The 19718-nt window shown below is 38.4% G+C and overlaps 1 protein-coding gene across 5 annotated transcripts in view; it reads left to right on the plus strand.

The window, feature by feature from the left end:
• Nucleotides 1-19718, plus strand: part of CARMIL1 (capping protein regulator and myosin 1 linker 1) — a 173427-nt gene that overhangs the window by 110925 nt on the left and 42784 nt on the right. For all 5 annotated transcript variants that reach the window (XM_088533402.1, XM_088533405.1, XM_088533403.1 and 2 more), the window contains 9 exons: nt 1482-1563; nt 2671-2770; nt 2862-2916; nt 8522-8694; nt 10343-10411; nt 13092-13185; nt 15371-15469; nt 17870-17998; nt 18271-18402. In XM_088533402.1, the coding sequence (XP_088389528.1) occupies nt 1482-1563; nt 2671-2770; nt 2862-2916; nt 8522-8694; nt 10343-10411; nt 13092-13185; nt 15371-15469; nt 17870-17998; nt 18271-18402 (933 nt within the window). The remainder of the gene's footprint in view (nt 1-1481; nt 1564-2670; nt 2771-2861; nt 2917-8521; nt 8695-10342; nt 10412-13091; nt 13186-15370; nt 15470-17869; nt 17999-18270; nt 18403-19718) is intronic.

Genomic DNA, 19718 nt, shown 5'->3' on the forward strand with positions numbered 1-19718 from the left:
CTTTCTGTTTTTACCTTTGACAAGGCCTCGTGTGACATGTCCCTTGCATTGGTTCAGCGCTAATCAGTGTGGAAGGCTGCACAGAATGGTTGTCTTGTAGCAGCCAAGTCTGCCGGATAATCACAGAGCAGAACCAAATGATTCTGGCATTCATATGGCAAGTGTTACAAATGCTGTTATAAAAAATGGAGGATAAGATGAGGATGTGTAGGTTCTGTTCCACGCAAAAAAGGGTATTTTACCCTCTTCACCTTTGTATTTTTAGATGTGGCCTACAATTTAGATGCTGTCTTTGACCACCTCTGTTCTTAAAATGCTTAGACCAACATATTGAACCACTCAGTAACCAATCGCAAATTCCAAGCTTTCCAAATAGTGCCAAATAATGTCATTATTGAAAAATACAGCTATGAGACATTTCTGGCTCCTTAATTATGGCATGGGTAAAAAAAAGTGTACACAGAAATACTGGCAGCTTGATTCGGGATGTTTGGCCACATAAACTAAGCAAAATATTACTTTTTTTTTAAATGCACAGAGTTGAAATGGTTATTTTATGTTTGAAAACTTTTCTATTTTTGAAGCAGAGTGAAAATGGAAAATGTTTTGCAAAAATAGAATTCCTGTAGAACTCTTTTCCCCATTTCCTTAAGTCTTTTCCTGGGTGATGATCATAAAGCAAAGATGCATTTTAGAGGGCTTGCAGTAGCTGCAAGAAATGTGAAGATACTTTACTCCTTTCAAAAAGTTTGTTGCCTTCTTTAATTCAGTAGCATTAATAACCAAGTGTGTAAGTTTTCATGACTTGAATTCTCAACGTTGCTACTAGGCTTACTCTTTGCTTATTCATTAAATCCTTAATTTTTCTTTAGTGTTTTAGATTAATAATGCAATGATCTATACTTTCCGGTGAGACCTTTCAGTTTTTTGATATTGTTTCCTCTTTTGTGTGATTTGGCTTCTCACCTGAACTGGGCACCCTCTCATGGTGCTGAGAGCTAAAAGAAGAGCCTTGCTGTAAGACTGCAAGACTCGACAGTAGTGGAAGTCAGGGATAAGTGTTGCGTGTTCTTATACTGTGGCCAACCTTCCTCCCACTGGCACTAAAAATATCCTGGCCCTTTTGCATAGGGAGCCTGCGCCCAAGTCCTGCAGCCATTTCCCAGCAGAAGGGCTATGGGAGCTTATTGCCTCCACCATTTAAATATCTCCCTGGTTTAACTGCTGAGTAGAAGCTGTAAAAGAAAGGAAGGTGAATCCTTTCACTCATGCATATTTTCTCATATGTTGTGAGAGTCGAGGATGGGAATGAGAACAGTAGGAATGTGTGCATAGGATGTCATTTTTGATGTCTGTAACTTCTGTTGCTGTTGTTTTTGCCACTCTTGGTATCCTCTGTTTTCTCAAAGCTCTACCACTGTTTTCTGTGTGATCTCAAAACCCTAACTAGTTTGCAAAAATGGCTGATGTTTTATCTCTAGTTGAGATCGGGAGGTGCACAAGTCTTGGAAGGATGCATAGCAGAAATACACAATATCACCAGCCTAGATATTTCAGACAATGGTAAGTACACAGAACAGGAACGGAGGGTCACGCGAGTGCAGAATCTGGGAAAGTGCTTTTTCTATCAGCTCGCAATGTAATCCAGGGTAGCTGCTCTTGCTGTATGGTTATTGACTGTATTAATGATGGGAACGTCTCAGTTTCAGAACTCTCATTGCTATGAAGAGTATAAAGCTGCTTTCCTGCTAACTCTAACCTCAGAAGTTCATTTTGTTGGAGATAGGCATAACAGCAGAATAAAAGTGATGACAGCAAGCATCTTACTAGATCTACATGGTTTTGTGCAAATGTGTTAAATAAGAAAGGATGAGAAATGAAAGTACGATGAAGGAAAGAAGGGAGAGGAAAGACCAGGTATGAAACAGAGCTCAGGTCATGGCACTGAAGAAACAAGGGAAGCTTGGAGCCTACAGTCAGCCAGCTCCAGATCAGAGAAAGTCTGAAGTGGAAAGTTCCTGAAATGTTGTTGCTTATTGTTGTTTATTATTAACTTGTTAACTTACTGTTGTTTGTTGTTATAAATTTGGCTCCTAATTCATAGTAATATAAATAGTAGACTCTTCAAATCCGCCAGTAGTTTAGGAGTGCTAAATTACAATATGCCATTATTTTCATTTAGGAGCAGAATTTCTCTCTCCCACTCCCATTTTATTTATGACCTGTTAGGTTAGCCTCTTTGCATCTGCAGGTTTTGAGGCCATGTTGGCACACATCTCAGTTGAAACTGAATAACAATCAGCATGGTCTCAAATTCCTGAAGGAACATCCAACTTTGCCTCACAATGCTAGGGCCCACTCTCAGGGGGCTGAAGTAAGGATAAGTAACTATATTTCTCTTCTATGAGATCATGAGGCTGATTAGGGTAGAAATTTAAATGGCTTATCTTTTGAGCCAAAGGCTCTTGAGACACACAATGGCTCATATTTATTCTTAAGGAAAAAGAGGCCAAAAAGAAAATAAAGACTTAAAAATTGTAGTTTTTTAGAGCTATTTAAATTAGTACACTGATGTAGTGGCTTGAGTGAATATAGCTTTCACAGTTGAACCCTATCTGGGTCTTTCATTAAAATGTGTTTTAATTCTTAATCTAATCTGATTCTTTACAGGCCTAGAATCTGACCTCTCAACCCTTGTAGTCTGGCTTAGTAAAAACCGATCGATAAGACACTTGGCGTTAGGCAAAAACTTTAACAACATGAAATCCAAGTAAGGCTTTTTAAATTTTATTTTCAATAACAAGAGAATAGATGAGGAGAAGCTGCTGATTTCATCATCTCCCTAACTTTTCTTCCCTCAGAAATCTCACTCCAGTACTTGATAATTTAGTTCAGATGATTCAAGACGAGGATTCAGTGAGTATCTCTCTGCCTACTATCACCATGTGTATTTGATCTTCATAGCTTATTTCGGGTAATTTTCTTCACTGTGTTAATTTGCTGCATAAGATTTGATCATGATTCTGCAAATCTTTTTTTTTTTCGAATCTTTTTTTTCCAATAATAATTGTTTGTTGTTTGTAGCATATAGATATCAGTTTCTTAGCTTACTGTTAGGATATGTATCTGTTGAAGAAGTAATTCATTCTAAATAGCTGGATGGACTTAACCATGTTTGCTTTAGGTCTAAATTATACAGCCCTCTAGACACAAATTTATAAAGCTCTTATGTCCATGTAGGAGATTACAACCATAGTGTTCTGGGATTGATGAGGTTCCCTAAATAACAGATTTCTTTTAATTAACACTTTCCAGAATAAACTATTTCCTTGTGCCTATTATTAGGTATAAGGTATTGCTTTTTTTTTTTTCCTGACAAAATGTGAAGTTACTGCAGTCATCTTTCAGAGCACCTTTGTCTTTCAAAAGATGCAAGCTGTGTACAAGGTTATTTTTCACCTCTAGCGCATTAATCACAGGAGCAATTTCATAAAACCCTTTCACAGTGCCATGCTGGGATGCTTGCCCACTTTCCTCATTTCCAGCCTTTCGTAACTCTGAAAGACTTTGCGATTGCTTTCTTGCCTTGTTTGGCACCTTAAATTTGGCGAGATGGGAAACTTAAAAGTACACTGTTGCTGTCATGCTTGTGGATCCCTATTCACCTTTGCCTAGTCCTTTTCTTCGACTTCATTCCCCTTGCAGATAACAAGCAGGCTTCACTTTCCTCGTTCTTCAAAAATAGCTGACACCAACTTCTGTTGTCTTATCACCTCTTGACTTTTACTGTCTCATTCCAAGTTCTTGGTCCAGCTAGATGCTTTCCTTAGCTTCTTCTCCATATGTGTCCGTGCCCTGCACTTCGGCGGAACAGATTTTGTTTGGGTTTCTGGTGTTTCCTTCCATACAAGATCATTCTGTGTTCATTGCCTCAGCTGCATTTGAAGTAGTTTGTAAAAATTGCTCTCTCTGTGTTCTCTTAATTGGGATTAAGAAAATTAGTGACACTGGTGTTCTCTTGATTCGTTGCCTACTTCCAGCCCTAACTTTTTAAAAAGTGGGATATGTCTGCGTGACAGTATAGGGCTGCATATGAATGAATGTGTGAAGTAGACCTAATTTTAACTGAGTTAATGGGAGTACTGAAAGCAGTAAGTCCTTGTCTGCACAAGCTGGATGGAAGATCATGATAAGAGGGGTGCTGGTGGAGCTCTCTCTTACCTTCTGCACCAACAGAGCTTTTTATGCTATGCTGTGTGAATTACTGCCTTCTACCCTGGATTTGAAGGAAATGGGACAGGGTTCTCTTTCCCTTCTGTTCTTCTTACATCTTACCAAAGGTGGTATCATTTCATCAGATACCTGCTTCTTCTCTTTAGACCTTTGTCTCTATCCCGCTCTCATCTCATATCAAATCTTTCACAACTGTTCAGAAGAATGCTGCATTAGATTCAGATTAATCACAAACAAAATCAACTTTATATGTTTTTTTCTTAACTTTCTTTGTCCTTTTGCTTGGTTGTAGATGACCATTGCTTTCCACTCAGGCCATACCCTAGAACTCCTCTTCAACGTACTATACATCCAATCAGTATCCAAACTTTCTTCTCAAATACACTGATTTTTTTTTCTGTTTATGTCACTGTCCTGTTCATATTTTCTACTCCCAGTGCTAAAACCTAATTCCAGCTTCCTTTTACCATGTCTGTATAAGGTGTTACAACCTTTCATTTGTCTTCCCTTGCTCCTGTTTTTGCACCCTCCAAGTCATGCTAAAAAGGAAACTGATAAAGGCTGGGTGTGTTGTTCTCACTGCTCTTCCTTATGCCTTCAGCTTCAATTTCTTGTGCTTCTTTTCCTGTCAGCCTTTGGGTGATATCAGCAGCTGTGTTTCATTTTCTGCCTTTTGCACAGTCCGATGTTCAGGTGTGTGCCTGTCCTTAGTCACCATGTCTTTCCCAAGGAAACCCACACAACACACCCTTTAGTCACATCCTATTTCCAAACAGGTTTACAAAGGGATAGTCCACCAAAACGTTGTCTTGTTTAGGTGTTTAAAATAATTGTCTCTTCTTCCTGACATGCACTAGGGATACAGCACATGATCCTGTTATTGTTACACTTTCTTTTCGCTTTCCCATTTTCTTCCCTTGAAAATACTCTTCAGTGAGGGAATCTTGTTTCTTTCTGCCTTATAAAATGTCTGCATGCTAAAATCAATCACAAAACAACTCCGACCAGCTACATCTCCTAAAGAATTGAAGAAAAACTGATTCTGTAGCACTGCAGGAAAGCACGAACAGATAGTGGCTTAGTATGATCCACACTCTACCATGATATAGTGCAATGTTTGGAAAATGGTTTTAAATTTCTAGCTATTTTGGTTTGTCTTTGAATCCCAGATGATTCTTATTCTACCATTGCTATTCGTTTGTTTATTGCCACAGGAAATTAAATATTAAAATGGAAGCTGAAAGAACAGAGTATGATGCTGCCCAGTGTGGATCACTTGCTCAATATTGCCTGCAGGTGATGCACTGTGGGGACCACTGCATTGTCTGCCTGAAAAGAGCGGTTTTATTCTAAAAGAATCACCTGCCAAATGCTTCTTCATGCTTCTACATGCTTTAAATAGACCTGTTGCTGTTTTAGTATGAGTAATGAGTAAAGTACTCTGAGGAATTAATAGCTTGGTTTTATGACTGCAGAAACACAGCTAGATATGAATATAATTCTATACAGTTCAAAAACTGTAGCAGTAACCTCAGCAGCAAAATTCTGCAGATGTTAAACATGCAGAAGAACATAACATTTAGGGTTTTGATTTTTTTTCTTCTATTTAGGTAGATGCTGTACTGTGCAGGCTATAAAAGTATGTTAGCATAGCAGGAGGTGTCAGAAGCTGTATGCTTGCTGTGTGATTTCTTTTTCTCTTGCAGAAGGGGCTGTTATGTTGTTGGCACGGTGTCGCATTACTCAGAGCAATAGTCAGTCCTGCACAGAGCAGGGATTAGCACAGTGCTGCGTATTTTTGGTTTTACTCCAGTATTTGCTGCAGAATAGACCTTTTGAGGATCTTTACAGCATTTTTCTTCTTATTTGAATGAATTTAACTTGATTTAATTCTAAAGTGTTCCCAGTGAGTGTATGGTAGAATCAAATGGAATATAGTTTCTACTCCTATCCTTTACTTTAAGGATACCTCTTTCCTCGTATGATTATTGAAAAAGATTATTTTTAAACATCTTTAGTGTATTGGCAAAGAATCTGCTGCCGCAGGGGTAATGAAATGCTTTTCAGACATCTGTTTTCTCAGTACCTAGCTAAAACAGTAATTTGTTACTGGAAATATATGTTTATTGGCTATGCAATATTATCCCTATTTATAGTCAACTGGTGGGTGTAATTTTTTTTCTTTTTGTGTACTGGTCAAACATTCTAACGATGTTACAGCTTACATATGTAATTATATAGAGTTACCTTCTGATTGTAGTTTACACTCAAAGCCCCAAATCAGTTTTTGTTCCTTGCTCTTTCAGTAAGGGGTAAAGGTAGCTATACCAGAAAATTGAATTAGCAGCTAATCCACTTGCAAGGCCCTGCCAGTGCAGCAGGTGTTGCACTGTGCTAATAGCAGTGCGTAAGCATCAAAACTTGAAGCACACAGGGCCGGAGCGATTAAACCGAATCGTACGTTGTCTTATCAGAGTGGTGGAACAAGTAAGGACACAAGTTCTTTCTTGCTTCAGGAGGATGTCTGAGGTTTTGAAAACCTGATGAATACATATGCACTTAGCACTTCCAGATGAGTTACTGGGATGCCCCTTCCTAAAGCGATAAATGAGGAACAGAAGGAACTTTGCTTTCACAGGCTTATTTGTGCAGCTCTGCCTTGGGTGCTGTGGGGTGCTGCTTTTCCATGACTGGCACAGGAGCCTCCTCAAACTTGGACCAACAGCTCCGTGCCATTCGAGTGTGGTACTGCTACTCTTTAGAGCATGTAACACAATAAACAGGGAAACATAGGCATATTAGAGGCATTAACATAGTAATTTAATAACTTCAATTTAAACTAAAACCAGCATGTGGCTTGTGTTACTGTTAGACTTTTTAATTATAATCCTGCTGTGCCTCCAAATTTTCATGCATTTCCTCGCTGATAAATGCCTTCCTCGTTGTTGCGAGCGTTTTTGGTTGTCGCGGTGCCCCCGTCGAGTCTGGAAGCCAGAGTCCGTTGCACAGTGGGTACTGGGCAAGCGCCTGGGAGCTAGGAAACCATGCACATACAGGTCAGCTGGCTTAGTTACATTAATCCAAGCTTAGTTGCCAATCCATCGTGTCTAGTTTAGGTGCCTTGATTCATCCTTGTGAGCTGCTGATTTTTCTCATTTTGGCAATCTGTGTATTTTTAGGCTTCTGAAATTCATCATCTGATACATGCATAAGTGAGCAAGCAGTGACAACATCCTCCTTATGAACTCACTGTTGAGTAAGGGAGAGTGTTCTGCAGAGTTGCCATACAGCAACAACGTCAGATTATGGTTTTTAGCAGCTTTAATACCTCTGCAGGGCATGGTGATGGATAGACTGTAGTTATTAAGCTCCTGCCAGAGAGTCCTGGGACACTGACGAGGAGGAAGGGGTCTGCACATGTTAATATAGACATTTCTAAAAGAAGTTTTTGTGAGGTTTTGGAGCATGTGTTGCAGGAGCCTCCCAAAAACAGTTTCAGCTTAACATAGTATATATATATGTGTATGTATTAACAAAAAAAGGAAAAAAAAAAGGGAAAAAAAAGCTTAAATAAAAGTATTGGAATCACAGGTGTTAAATATCACTATGAATAGTATTTATTGTCTTATTCATGCTAATGAATAGTTCCTCTTACGACTTTTGATTTCAGACATGCTAGACTTGTCTGTCTCCTTCCTCCGAGGTGTCAATGAGACTTTCAATAAAGTTGAAGGGACAGAAATGCAAACTCACTCTTTAAAACTGAAGTAGCAATAGCAAAGCAATTTAAAGCAGTAATCTTTGTTTAAGTAATATCTTGAATCATAACTTGCCCTGTGAAAACATTCTTAGTCTGAATGAGAGAAGTATCTGATGATACTTTTATTTCTCACTGACAGTGAAGCGTGATGATTAAATAAAACTCATTGGACAATAGAAGTTTTCTTGTGTAGTTGATTGTTGCTATCTTGCCCCTTTACAAATTTCAACTGTTTCTGCGTCTTAGCCTCATAGAGCAAGTGGGAGATACGGACACTTAAAAATGTTTTTTGTCAAGGTTACAACTAAGTTTGCCTCTGTGTCTTTGACTCCTGTTCCGTAAGATGTTGACTGCTGTCCTAATGTGTCATGTGTTACCATATCCACAGCAAAACAATTTACCTCCTAGTTTTAGTGTTCACAGTGTTCTCTCTGAGAGTTTGGGAAGTTAGTAACTTCTTTTGGTTGATGTGTGAGAAATGAATGCTTGATCAGCTGCTGTTACTGGTGCCTTTCGTATGCTCCGCAGCCCCTGCAGTCGTTGTCCCTCGCAGATTCCAAGCTGAAGACTGAAGTCACCATCATTATTAATGCTTTGGGCAGCAATACGTCTCTTACGAAAGTGGATATTAGTGGAAATGCCATGGGAGATATGGGAGCGAAGATGCTAGCCAAAGCCCTACAGATCAACACAAAGCTCAGGTAAGGGTAACATATTTGCAGGATAGTTTTATCACAGTGAAGTCTTTGGCTTACTCTCTGTCTCTCTTCAAGACTCATGGTAGGGGAAGTCTCCCTACAGTGTCTGTGTTTGCAAAGATCCTCTTTTTCACTTAAATAAACAAAGCAAGGAGATTCTTTCAACAAAAACATCTTCAGAACCGATACTGTGAGAAAAATGTTTGGTTAACAGAGAATTCCTACTTGCATTGATTAATGTAAGGTGAGGTGTTTGATTGTATCATTCACTTCAAAATTGGGGAAGAGAGGCAGGGTCTTGACAGAATGAACAGAGCTGAGACTTTCCCTATTTCCAAGGCAAAATCCAAAATCCATTTTCATTCAAGCTCAGCTCTGGTAGGATTTAAGCTGTCTTGCTTGTAGTGGCATTTCTTATACTTTTGAAAGGACAATATCCTTCTCTTTTTGCTGTGGCAAGAGGACTCTAAATTTCATAGAATCATAGACAAAAATAGATTGAAAGAGGCTCTCGAGGTCATCTAAACAATCTACTGCTCAAAGCAGGACCTACTTTAAAGTTAGACCATGTTGCTCAGGGATTCTCCAGCCAGGTTTTGAAGATCTCGAGGGACAGGGATTCCACAGCTTTTCTGAGAAACCTGCCCCAGCACTTAGCTACTTTTCTACTGAAGGCCTTTCTAGCAGAGAAAATTATGGTACTTTATTAGGAAACAAAAATAAATTGTTCTTTGTTTTCTGAAGTTTCACTCTGTCGGAAAACTAGGAGCACATAGAAATCAGTTACAGGGGGCAGCACTGACCATCCCTGTTTCAATTGATCTGCTGGACCTTTGTGTCTGTCCTCTTCAACTTTATCCATCCAACAGCTTCACTGTGCCCAGCTCCAAATATGTCCCCATCATCAGGAAAACTAATTCTTAACCCTCCTTTTGTCAGGCTGTACAGATGAACCTTCCATGGCGTATTTTCTGTGAGGAGAGACTGTTTTGTGTTTGGCCTCTAGTGACTTGTTCCCCAGAGGATACGAAATTCCACTGAAGCATCTTTGCCATTTTGTAGAAAAGCAGGGATCTTGGTTTTTACTTTGCTATGTCCAAATGCTGAGGTGGTCACTGAATGCTGGAAATGTCAAGAAACACTAGAGAGATGGCTTGGGTTTGTTTAATGCATCAGCCCAAAATGATCACGAAGAATCTTACGAAGTAACTGATTGGTTACTGCACCATGTAGGGCTTTGGTTTTGTTTTCAGTAGGTACTTGCAAAGCAGACAGACAAATTTTGTTCTGATGCTCTTCCTGGAAAGAACTGATAACTTGGATTTAAAACTTTTATCTCCAAATCTTTCTAATATCTGTATTTTTTACATGCTAGATATCAATGCAATACTTTTTATATTTTGATACTAATAATGGAAAATATAGTATAAATTTCTATTAAAAGGAGGGTAAACTGAATTTTGTAGTCTCTTTGTCCTTAGCTTTTGCTGTTCTAAGGTTTTAGCTTGTAACTAAGCACAGAGTTTTAAAATGTCATCTTCCATGATATGTATGCATACTTGGACATAGCACTGTGTTACTTTAAAGTACAAAGTTTTATTATGGATAAATTGGATTGTCTGTGTTTTGTTTTGTTTTATTTTCTCCTCAGAACTGTAATATGGGACAAGAACAACATCACTGCACAGGGCTTCCAGGACATAGCAGTGGCACTGGAAAAGTAAGTTCTCAAGCAGCTGAATGACAGATGAAAAAGGAGGCCAAAGTCTTAGATCCTGAAAGATCTGAGCGTTGGCAATTCTCCCTGCAGTCAGTGTAATTTGAAGATGCTGCATGCGTCTCAGTTTTAAGCATGTTAATGTAAAATTAAATTTATGACTTCACATTTAACTCAGATGGTTGAGGAAGCGCTCTGTGGCTCCTTCATCTGCACTGGCTGGCAGCACTCGGGCTAGTGAATTCTGCTGTTGGCGCTAAAATTCTGAATCTCAGAATCTCCTCCTCCTCCTCCTCCTCATTTCTCTTGAGAGCATGAATAAACTCCAATGAAATTAACAAAGCTGTATTCAGTAACAGAAAATGGCTAAATGCTAAAAACGCGTGACTTTGTGGTCTCTGTTTTTTTTTTTCCCCTTCAGCAAGTTGAAACTAATAGTGATAGTCTCAGGAACTGAAGTTGTTCGTCATAATCTCTGTGGCTTGAGTCATTTTGCTTCACTTGGGCTCACAATTGCAGCAGTTACCAGTGATAGATGCTAAATGACTTGGATCCCTCTCCATCTCCAGCACAATTCTCTACATTTGGTGATTACTTTTGTTAAGAAAGAAAAATTGCAGATTTAAATTAAGCAGTTGTTTTGCAGCATTAAATCCCTTCGACAGGAGCAAAGAGCCTCTTCTGAGGGTGAATGTAACGCTCAATTGCTGTTTTCTAGACAAGATGTCTTGCAAATTTGTATAGCTACTTACGGTAGCAACCTAACCCTTGCAAAGGTCATAATTCTAGTGCTTGTCAACCAGTTTTGTGTGACTGATACAGAAGTTGTTTGTTTCATTAAACTGTCTTTATGTGCTTTGTTTCAAAATCAATTTAGTTGTACCAATGAGGGAAATAATGTAAATGATGTATAATTAAGCACATTATATTGGAATGATTCCACTGATAGTAGTGAATAATAATTTGGAAAGGTTATTTGTCCAGATATTTCTCTTTCATAGAGCAACAGCATGTATGTTTACAAATCTGGCAGAAAAAAAAATATACACAATTTTCTTTTTAGAATCATCTTTTATCTGAGCATTTTAGAAGAGAATAGAAGGACAGGTAGTATCCAAAGCCAAGTGCATCTTGATGATCTAAGCAGAAAAAAAAAGGAAATGCTGTTGACCGTTCTGTCAGTTGTTGTAGTGATGTCTTATTCATTTAGCTTGGAAGCTGAAGTCGTGTTCTGCCTTTTTTTTTTTTTTTTTTTAACATATTATAACCATTAAAACCATTGGTAACATCACAGTGTAAGCCTTGAACAAAGGTTTAAATTTGTAAGCCTGGAATTGTCAGTGTTGCCTGAAAAAAATAGTCTTCAAACAATCCATCCATAAGATATATTGAGAACATCCTTCACCATGTGTATTCTAGAAATACATGATACTATCAGTTTTCTGTAGGAAATAATTGTTGCTCTGAGTGGCATGAAATGTACTGGAGGAGCTTGATGTGTAGAGGGGTGGCTTGTGGGTGTTTTGTTTTTTGCTTTTAAGGGAAAAAAAAAAGATCATATGTTAAACCATAGAGAAAATGAAGAAAAGAGGAAAGGCAGGTCTTCATAGTAAGACAAGGCTGGCTGAGGAGCTTTGGGAGGGATTGTAAGGAAACTTCAAAACATATTGACGTAATTTGAGCATTGCTTCCCCCCTCCTCCCAGCTTTTCTTTGTCTATTTAAGGTTGCATGAAAAAGTTATTCCTGCCATGGAATTCCACAAGCTTCACTATTAACAGAGTTGCCACAACAGACATACAAAGTTAGGAAGAATTTACATAGAATTCTGTAAGGGTGCTAATATAGGAGAATATTTGAGTACACCGTGCATCTGTTCACTCTGTTCAATGTGGATATGCATGTCATTAATTTTGATGGTTAAATAAGTATGTGGTTGTATCTTTTGCAGTCTAGAGTCCACTGTATTGTCCCCTACTGATTACTAAAAGACTTTTTCCTATATGGACCTACTGGAGAAAAAGCTCAGCTTCTAAAATCTGGTGCAAAATCCTGGGATTTATTGGAGAACTATGAAATCCTTGCTTTTTAATGATATCAAAGTCACATATCTCAGCCTGCAAAATAGAAGCGGGTGAATGTAGCTATGGAATTACTTTCCAAACAAATAAGTAACATGCAGGGTGCAATTATTTCCATAAAGCAGCATTCTATTAAAAATTCGTAAGTGTCTTGAAATTGGTTTGTATATGAGAAAGTATTAAATACTAAATTTTCAAAACTACGCCTTTTCATCTGGCTGTTACAGAATATTTCTGTTTAGACTTAGATCTGATAGAGTTGCCAGCAGGCACTGAGAATTCCTAGTCTGTGTGATACCAACAAAATTAATGCAACCTTGTGAGAAAAGGCACAGAGGACCGTTGAGTGTTTAATCGAAAGCCATTGGGCATTAGTTATTTAACTGCACTTTATGCCTTTTAAAATTTCTGCCCATATTTAGTATCAAAGAGCAGTTAGATATCAAAAGGAGTACACTGTAGTTAGTCCACTTAACAATGTAGAAGATACTGTGAGAATGTGTTCTACAGACAGACAAGATAAATTTTCTCTCCTCGTTTATTCTCTTAGTGAGATACAGTAAGTAGGTTAAGTTTTAAAACCCTTTTTGTATTTTTCTTCAGGAATTATACTTTGAGATTCATGCCTATACCTATGAACGATGCTTCCCAAGCGCTCAAAACAAACCCCGAGAAAACAGAAGAGGCGCTGCAAAAGGTAGTGCATATGCCACTCGTGTACAGAAAAAAAAGTAATAATTATAAATGGTTGTGTCTTCATGCTTGTCTGAGTAAGAATTCTTGACCAGTTTGCTTGATTGTTTGGTTTGCATGGGCATACATGAGGAAATCAAATACAAGAGCGAGTAGAGTTTTATTCCAAAGAGTGATTGCACTGAATGGTAATAGAACGCAATGGCCTGGTATCAAAAAAGACATAACTAAACCAGTACAAGCTAGACCAGGTATTTCTCTATGTCCAAGTATGGAAGTGAGGGTTAGAACCTGGCATGTTCGTGCATATGTGCTTGTGTGTTATTTCCAAGTGCACAGGATTATTGGCATGCATTTTTCCCATTGTGGCATGGAGAGTGCAGTCAGTGATGTACAAGAGAAGAAGAATGTTTTTTAATTTGGAAGACAATAAAAACATTTGCTGCTTGTGTTTTGTATAGAATTCACACACTGTTGCCATAAATAAACAACTGCACCAATACGTTCTTCCGGATGAAAATGGTGTTGACAGTATCTGTAGCTGTTCCACTTAGGTGGGTTATAGAAATCCTACCTGAGTTTTAATACAGTAGATGATTCAAGTTCCAAATCAATCTCCCTAGCCAATCAGAAAACATACAGCTCACAACTTTCAAAGAATAGTTTTACTTCAGTCAGAGTAGGGGCGTAGAAACCTTAAGTAGCTCTTATAGATAGTTGTGATTAAAAAGCAAATGCCTATGGAGCTTATTAGCGAAGAAATTTTCACTAAATGATTCTCAAGAGGAAAAATAGTTGTATTTAGCTCCTGTATCTTTGATGCAAGAAAATGATCTAAATTCTGCTTAAAAATATCTGAATCTTGGGGTTGTTACTTTCATTTTGTCTAATATAACTGTAGGTAGATTTATTTTTGTAATTTTAAACACATCTCTGAAAAAAATATTGTGAACTGTTGTGTACAAAGAGCAATTTTTATTCATTTAATGCTGGTAAGGAATGTGTTTGGCCCTGTGTTTGTTTTAACTTGTGTTGTTCAGGATTTCTTTACCCAACATACAGTAGTCAGGTACGGTGTTCCCCCCACAAATGGTGAAAGTCTCTGGAGCTGTGCCCCTAATTCCATGCACACACAAACACCTACCCGTGCTAATTTAGGGGTGGGGAACCTGGTGCAGGGTCACCAGAGCTGACTGGGAGGGCCAGAAGACCCTCAAGCTTCAGCACACGGTGGTCTGGAAACAGCTGGAGTCTGCTGGCCTCGCTCCAGCAGCAGGTGGGCCTCCTGGCCAAGCTCCCTCCACAGCACTTCCCTTTCGCTTTGGACAAACTGGACAAGCCTGCGTTACTGTTGGAAGCTGAACGTGAGGCTCTAACTGAGGCTTCTGATTAAAAGGTTACTGCCAGACCCCGTTAGTCTCTGTCTCACAACCTGCTGGCTACTGCCCCCATCTTTTCTCTTCTCTTTCCTTCAGACCAGATCTGTGACCATGGATGGTCCTTAAATTCACTGGTTGGGTTTTTTGCCTTTGCTTGGTTTGACAGAACCAAGTGAGTGGGTAACTGTGCCCTTGAGCTGGCAGATACTAGGTGGTGACGGTAGATGACAGTAATGTTGGATTAGGAGTAGCAGCTGAGGTTAGGAATCGCTTGTCCCAGAACAGCATTCATGGATTGTTCATCCGTAATGACTTGTGAACTGAAGTTCCTGTTCCAGACATTTGGGGAAATTTTACTCCTCTCAAGTCCATAGTGCCAGGTGAGTCCATTTCTTTCCAATGAGCTGAGTGAATCCAAAAGAAATGAATACAGGTAGGCCCACATCGTAGGCCTTACAGCAACACTTTAAAAAGAGATTCCCTTTCGGTAATTCTCAAACATGGATCTACTCCTTTGTCAACGTAACTTCCTGAATTGTTCAAGAGAGAAGATTAATTCAGAAAGCAGTGGCGAAAGCACAAGTACTCAAATGTGTTTCTCTAGTCAGTGAACGAGTAACACTTCCCAGTGTTTATCAAGCATCGAGACACACAGAGTAAGATTTGCAGATAACAAGCAAAAGGGTACTTAGGTAGTTGTTTCTCCCAGCCTCTGTATCTGATACAGTGGCAATATTGAAAGCAAATGACAATGTAGAGACTTAAATCAGTTGCCTAATAATATTTTTGCCCATTTTTTATTATTTTTAGATAGAAAATTACTTGCTTCGTAATCACGAGACCAGAAAGTACCTGCAGGAGCAGGCGTACCGGCTGCAGCAAGGCATCGTCACCAGCACCACTCAGCAGGTGAGGACCTTGTTCTGTATGGGTAGTTCTTGTTTTTTTAAATCTGGCTTAGGATAAAGTTTTCTTCCACTTGCAGCAGAGCAGCTTATAGCAGAATTTGCCTTGTTAGTGGTACTTGGTTTTCTGTAGAAGTAATTATTATCACTGTTGTCGTTTTTTTTTTTTTTTTTTTTTTCTTGAAAAGGCAGGCCTATGTGTACAGGCCTAGTACTGTGCAGAGAAAAACTCAAGCTATCACTCATGACTGTTGTAGGAACTGGGAGCTCTTCTACTCGTCGGTACTCAGGAGCCTGAGATGAGAGCAGGTTCTCATCAGTGTGATTAGCACCATCATAAGACTATACTACTTCTGGTCTCTGCACCAGTTCCAGCGTCTTTACATAGCATTGGAATATCATATAAACACACACTTAGATATCACCAGCACTTATAGCCTTGTAGGGTATGTCATCCTCTGTCTTACACCTTCAGAATTTCATGTATGGGAATTTTACTTAGAGGGACAGAGAAAAGAAACGTAGAATTCCCTTGTGTCACTTATGTTCTGGACAACTGAAAAAAATCCTTGTCTACTGTAGCCCAAAAGGCTGCTTGAAGATGGGAAGTTTTCCTGTTTTGTCTACATCAACTAGGTTTGCTGGAATGTGTCTCCTGCCTTGGGAGATCCCCAAGAGTTTTCTGTGATAGATCAGCATTGTATTTGCTCTGGTCCATCCCTTCCCAGCATCCATCAGGGCTATTTTCTGCTCCAGTATGGAAGCAGAGTGGCAAAGAGGAAAACTTAGCATAGTATTTACTTTAAATTTGCTTTCACCTTTGTTATATTCCCACATATATGGAAGGTTACAGCAATGGGGAGAGAAGTACCTGTTTTCTCTTTAGCTGAGCTAGTAAAAATTCTGTCCCCTCTGTATTTTTTTTTGTGTGTGTGTCTTAATTCACAGAGGCTTTTCTCTACCTCCATTATTAAAAGTTAATGGGACAATGTTTCATCACTCGGGCCTGAAAATACTTTCAACCATTTCAACAAAGAAAATGGTACACAGAGATGTACTGGTATTAAAAAACTGCAGTACAGCTGCATCACTTGATTTTATAAAGTCACTCATCTGTTCCAATGCTACCTATTTTCATGTGCTGATCATCTCCATTTGAATTAAGTTTAGGTCTTTCACAGCTTGGTGATTTTTAGTTATATTTTTCCTCAGCGATCACACGCACGTCAGGTTTCAGTAAAACTTTATTTATTGTTGTTTTTGAAATAGTAAACCTACCCATTTCTGTATTAAATTCAGTGCAATACAGATGAATTTTAAAAATAGTTTTAAAAGAGAGCTGTAAAAGATATTCTAGCTAGCACGGAATTGCATTATTATTCCCAGAGTGTATTTTTTTAGTCCAGATGTCCCAATGAGACTTTCCCACTGTCTAATAATTCATTAGTTGTTTGCATTTATACAAAAAAAAGCCAAAATCCTTTGAAGAGAAAGAGTCCTGGGGAGCAGAAAAGAAGCATGCTGTGAAATTATTTCAGTTCTCATGGCTAACTGCTTGAGATGTGAGAACTCAGGGTTCTGTGATGATGACGACACAAGCGCTTGGTTTTTATTTCAAATATCTAATAGTTATTTCAAATGAATATTAGGCAGGACAGTGAAGGCTTTTAAATACTCCTATGCCCCGTATCTCTTAATCAAAATGGACTGTCTGTGCATCTTGTGGTCCAGCTTGTAAGAATACAGATATGCTCCCTGCCCTGTATTTGAAGTGTGTTGATTGAAATAAATGTAGCACAGATGCAAGTGAGATTCAGTTGACTACACCATGAAAGATGTGGTGCAAATTTCTGCTTTGGCAATTATAGTTTCCTTGCAACTGGAAATATTTGCTTGGTGTAACACATCTTCAAAGCCAGCACAATAGAATTTTGCTCAGACAAGAAAAATCTGTGTTGATGTTTGAATGGATTGTAATGAATGACACTTTCCACTACTGTCCAAAGTCCTTAACAATTCAGGGGCCTCCCAGGCAAGATTTAGGTATATTAAGAAAGTTTTCAGGATTAAATTCTCTTCAGAAAAGCAAACAAAACCTAAACTGGATAACTTGTTATTTCTCGATGGCTATCCTCCAGATAACTGTGGGAGAAATACATCAAAGGACTCTTCCTTCTTTTTTTTTCTTTTTTTTTTTTTTTAGTTCACTCTATTTTCCTAACATTTAGGTGTGTGTATTTATGAGATATAATGCTTTCTTTCAGTACCATTTATATACCTGCCAACTATGATGAAACATTCCCAGCTTGTTACATCCTTGTTGCAAATCCCATAATGATACTTTTGATTTGCTAACTGAACTGATATTTTATCTTCTCTATTTCTATTTCCTTTGTTGAAGTAGATGATTGACAGAATATGTGTTAAAGTGCAAGATCATCTCAACTCTTTAAGAAACTGTGGTGTGGATGTTGTACAGGAAGATGTCAAATCTGCAGAAAGGCTTATGAGGGACGCGAAGAACTCCAAAACGGTAAGCTTTTCCCTGGGTACTGGTAATACTAATCACAGCTTAATTTGTGCTTGCAGCCTTCTCTTTTTGGGGGATTTATAATAGCAACATGTCACAAAAGATGGTTTTGGTTTTTGAGGGTGTTTTTCTTTTTTTTGACAAGACAGTTGGCTCAAGATAGTATTTAAAATGACAAAGTATTTCTAATTTATAAAGACTTTGATTTAGCAGAGGTGTTTCATCCTATTTTACCAGATTTTTTCACATTTGGTGATAATTTTTCCATCTTACAGCTGTTACCGAATCTGTACCACCTTGGTGGAGCTTCTTGGGCAGGAGCAAATGGTTCACTTTCCAACCCAATCCAAATGACTCTTGAATCCATGGCTGGAGAAGTCACAAGAGTTGTTGATGAGCAACTTAAGGTATGTGGACAGATATTTTACCAGAAATGACTAATGTCTGGTAGTCTTCTGTTGCTCTGCAAAATGTGAATATGCTGTGCAGAAACATACTGAGAAGTGACGAAAACATTGTACATAAGTTGTCCTTTCCTTGTTGATTTCTTAGATCTTTGTGCCTTAGTATACTTGCCAAGTTGGAATGAAAAAGTTACAACGGTGTTTGCAGCAGGCAAAAGAGGCATTGTTTGTATGAAATGGAATTTCCACAGAAAAATTAAGAGACCACGTGTCTTAAAAAAGAGAGCATGTGTCTCTTGGGATTCTTCTGCAATGGAAGACTTCCCAACTGTTGCACAGGCCCTTAATAATTCACATGCAACAGGTGAAAAGTATCAGTCCAGCAAGAACATAAGCTGAGGAAGTTTTAGCAACTGCTGTAATCTGTATGGAAGCTCATGAATTTAAGAATTTGTTTCTGAGGCAATTATTCACTGGGAACATCTTCAGTTTATGACTAAGCCACCTGCCTGTGTTTTGCCATATTTAAACCTATCAAAGAATCTGAACTTACCAACTGGACTGTTCAGTTGAAACAAAATGAAAATGCTTTCATCAGTGGGAAAGTAATGAAGAACAATAATAATAGCGCATTACTAATTACTTCCTCTGAATTAAAAAGTTAATGAGGAGGAAAATGGCACATCATTTTTACTGTTCTCTCCCTTCCCCCATTACTTGTACTAAGGTGAAGATTCTTTACCCCTTTTTAATTTTTGTGCTGTAAACACAAGGTTGCAGATGTAGAAGTAATTTATCTACAAGATTCTTCCCAGTGGAGCTGTAATTGGGACAGCCATAACCAGGTCTGCCCTTTGTGTAGGGCTCATGTATTTAAATAAGTCCTGTTCATTTTGGAGAGTTTTATAGAAGGAAAATAAGAGTTTTGCTGCGTGTGGAATGTCATAGATAGTTCATGGCGTAAGATTGAGGTAATGGGTCTCTTTCTATGTATTTACAGAAAAAAGCCCATCTGTTCTAAACTTCTACAGTTACTTTTAGGATTTATGTGGCATCAAAATTTAAGTGCCTAACAAGATATGTAAGGTCATGCTACTCTACATACGTACATACACACTGGTATTGATACTCAAGGCTGAAAGCTTTTTCTTTGAGCTTTATGATAATGTACTTTGCATGGAGGGAGGAGAAGACATTAAACAAGGATGAGTCAGCTATTTTTTTCTTTTTCAGTTGTTTAAGGCCAGTTGTTTAAACAACTTAAGTTGCTTAAGACTTCAAAAGTCTGATGGAGTTTATTATTCATGGCAATAGATAAA

The sequence above is a fragment of the Tinamus guttatus genome, unplaced genomic scaffold (assembly GCF_059628265.1).
Source record: "Tinamus guttatus ecotype Peru unplaced genomic scaffold, ASM5962826v1 Tinamus_guttatus_pri_ptg000497l, whole genome shotgun sequence".
Lineage (NCBI taxonomy): Eukaryota > Metazoa > Chordata > Aves > Tinamiformes > Tinamidae > Tinamus > Tinamus guttatus.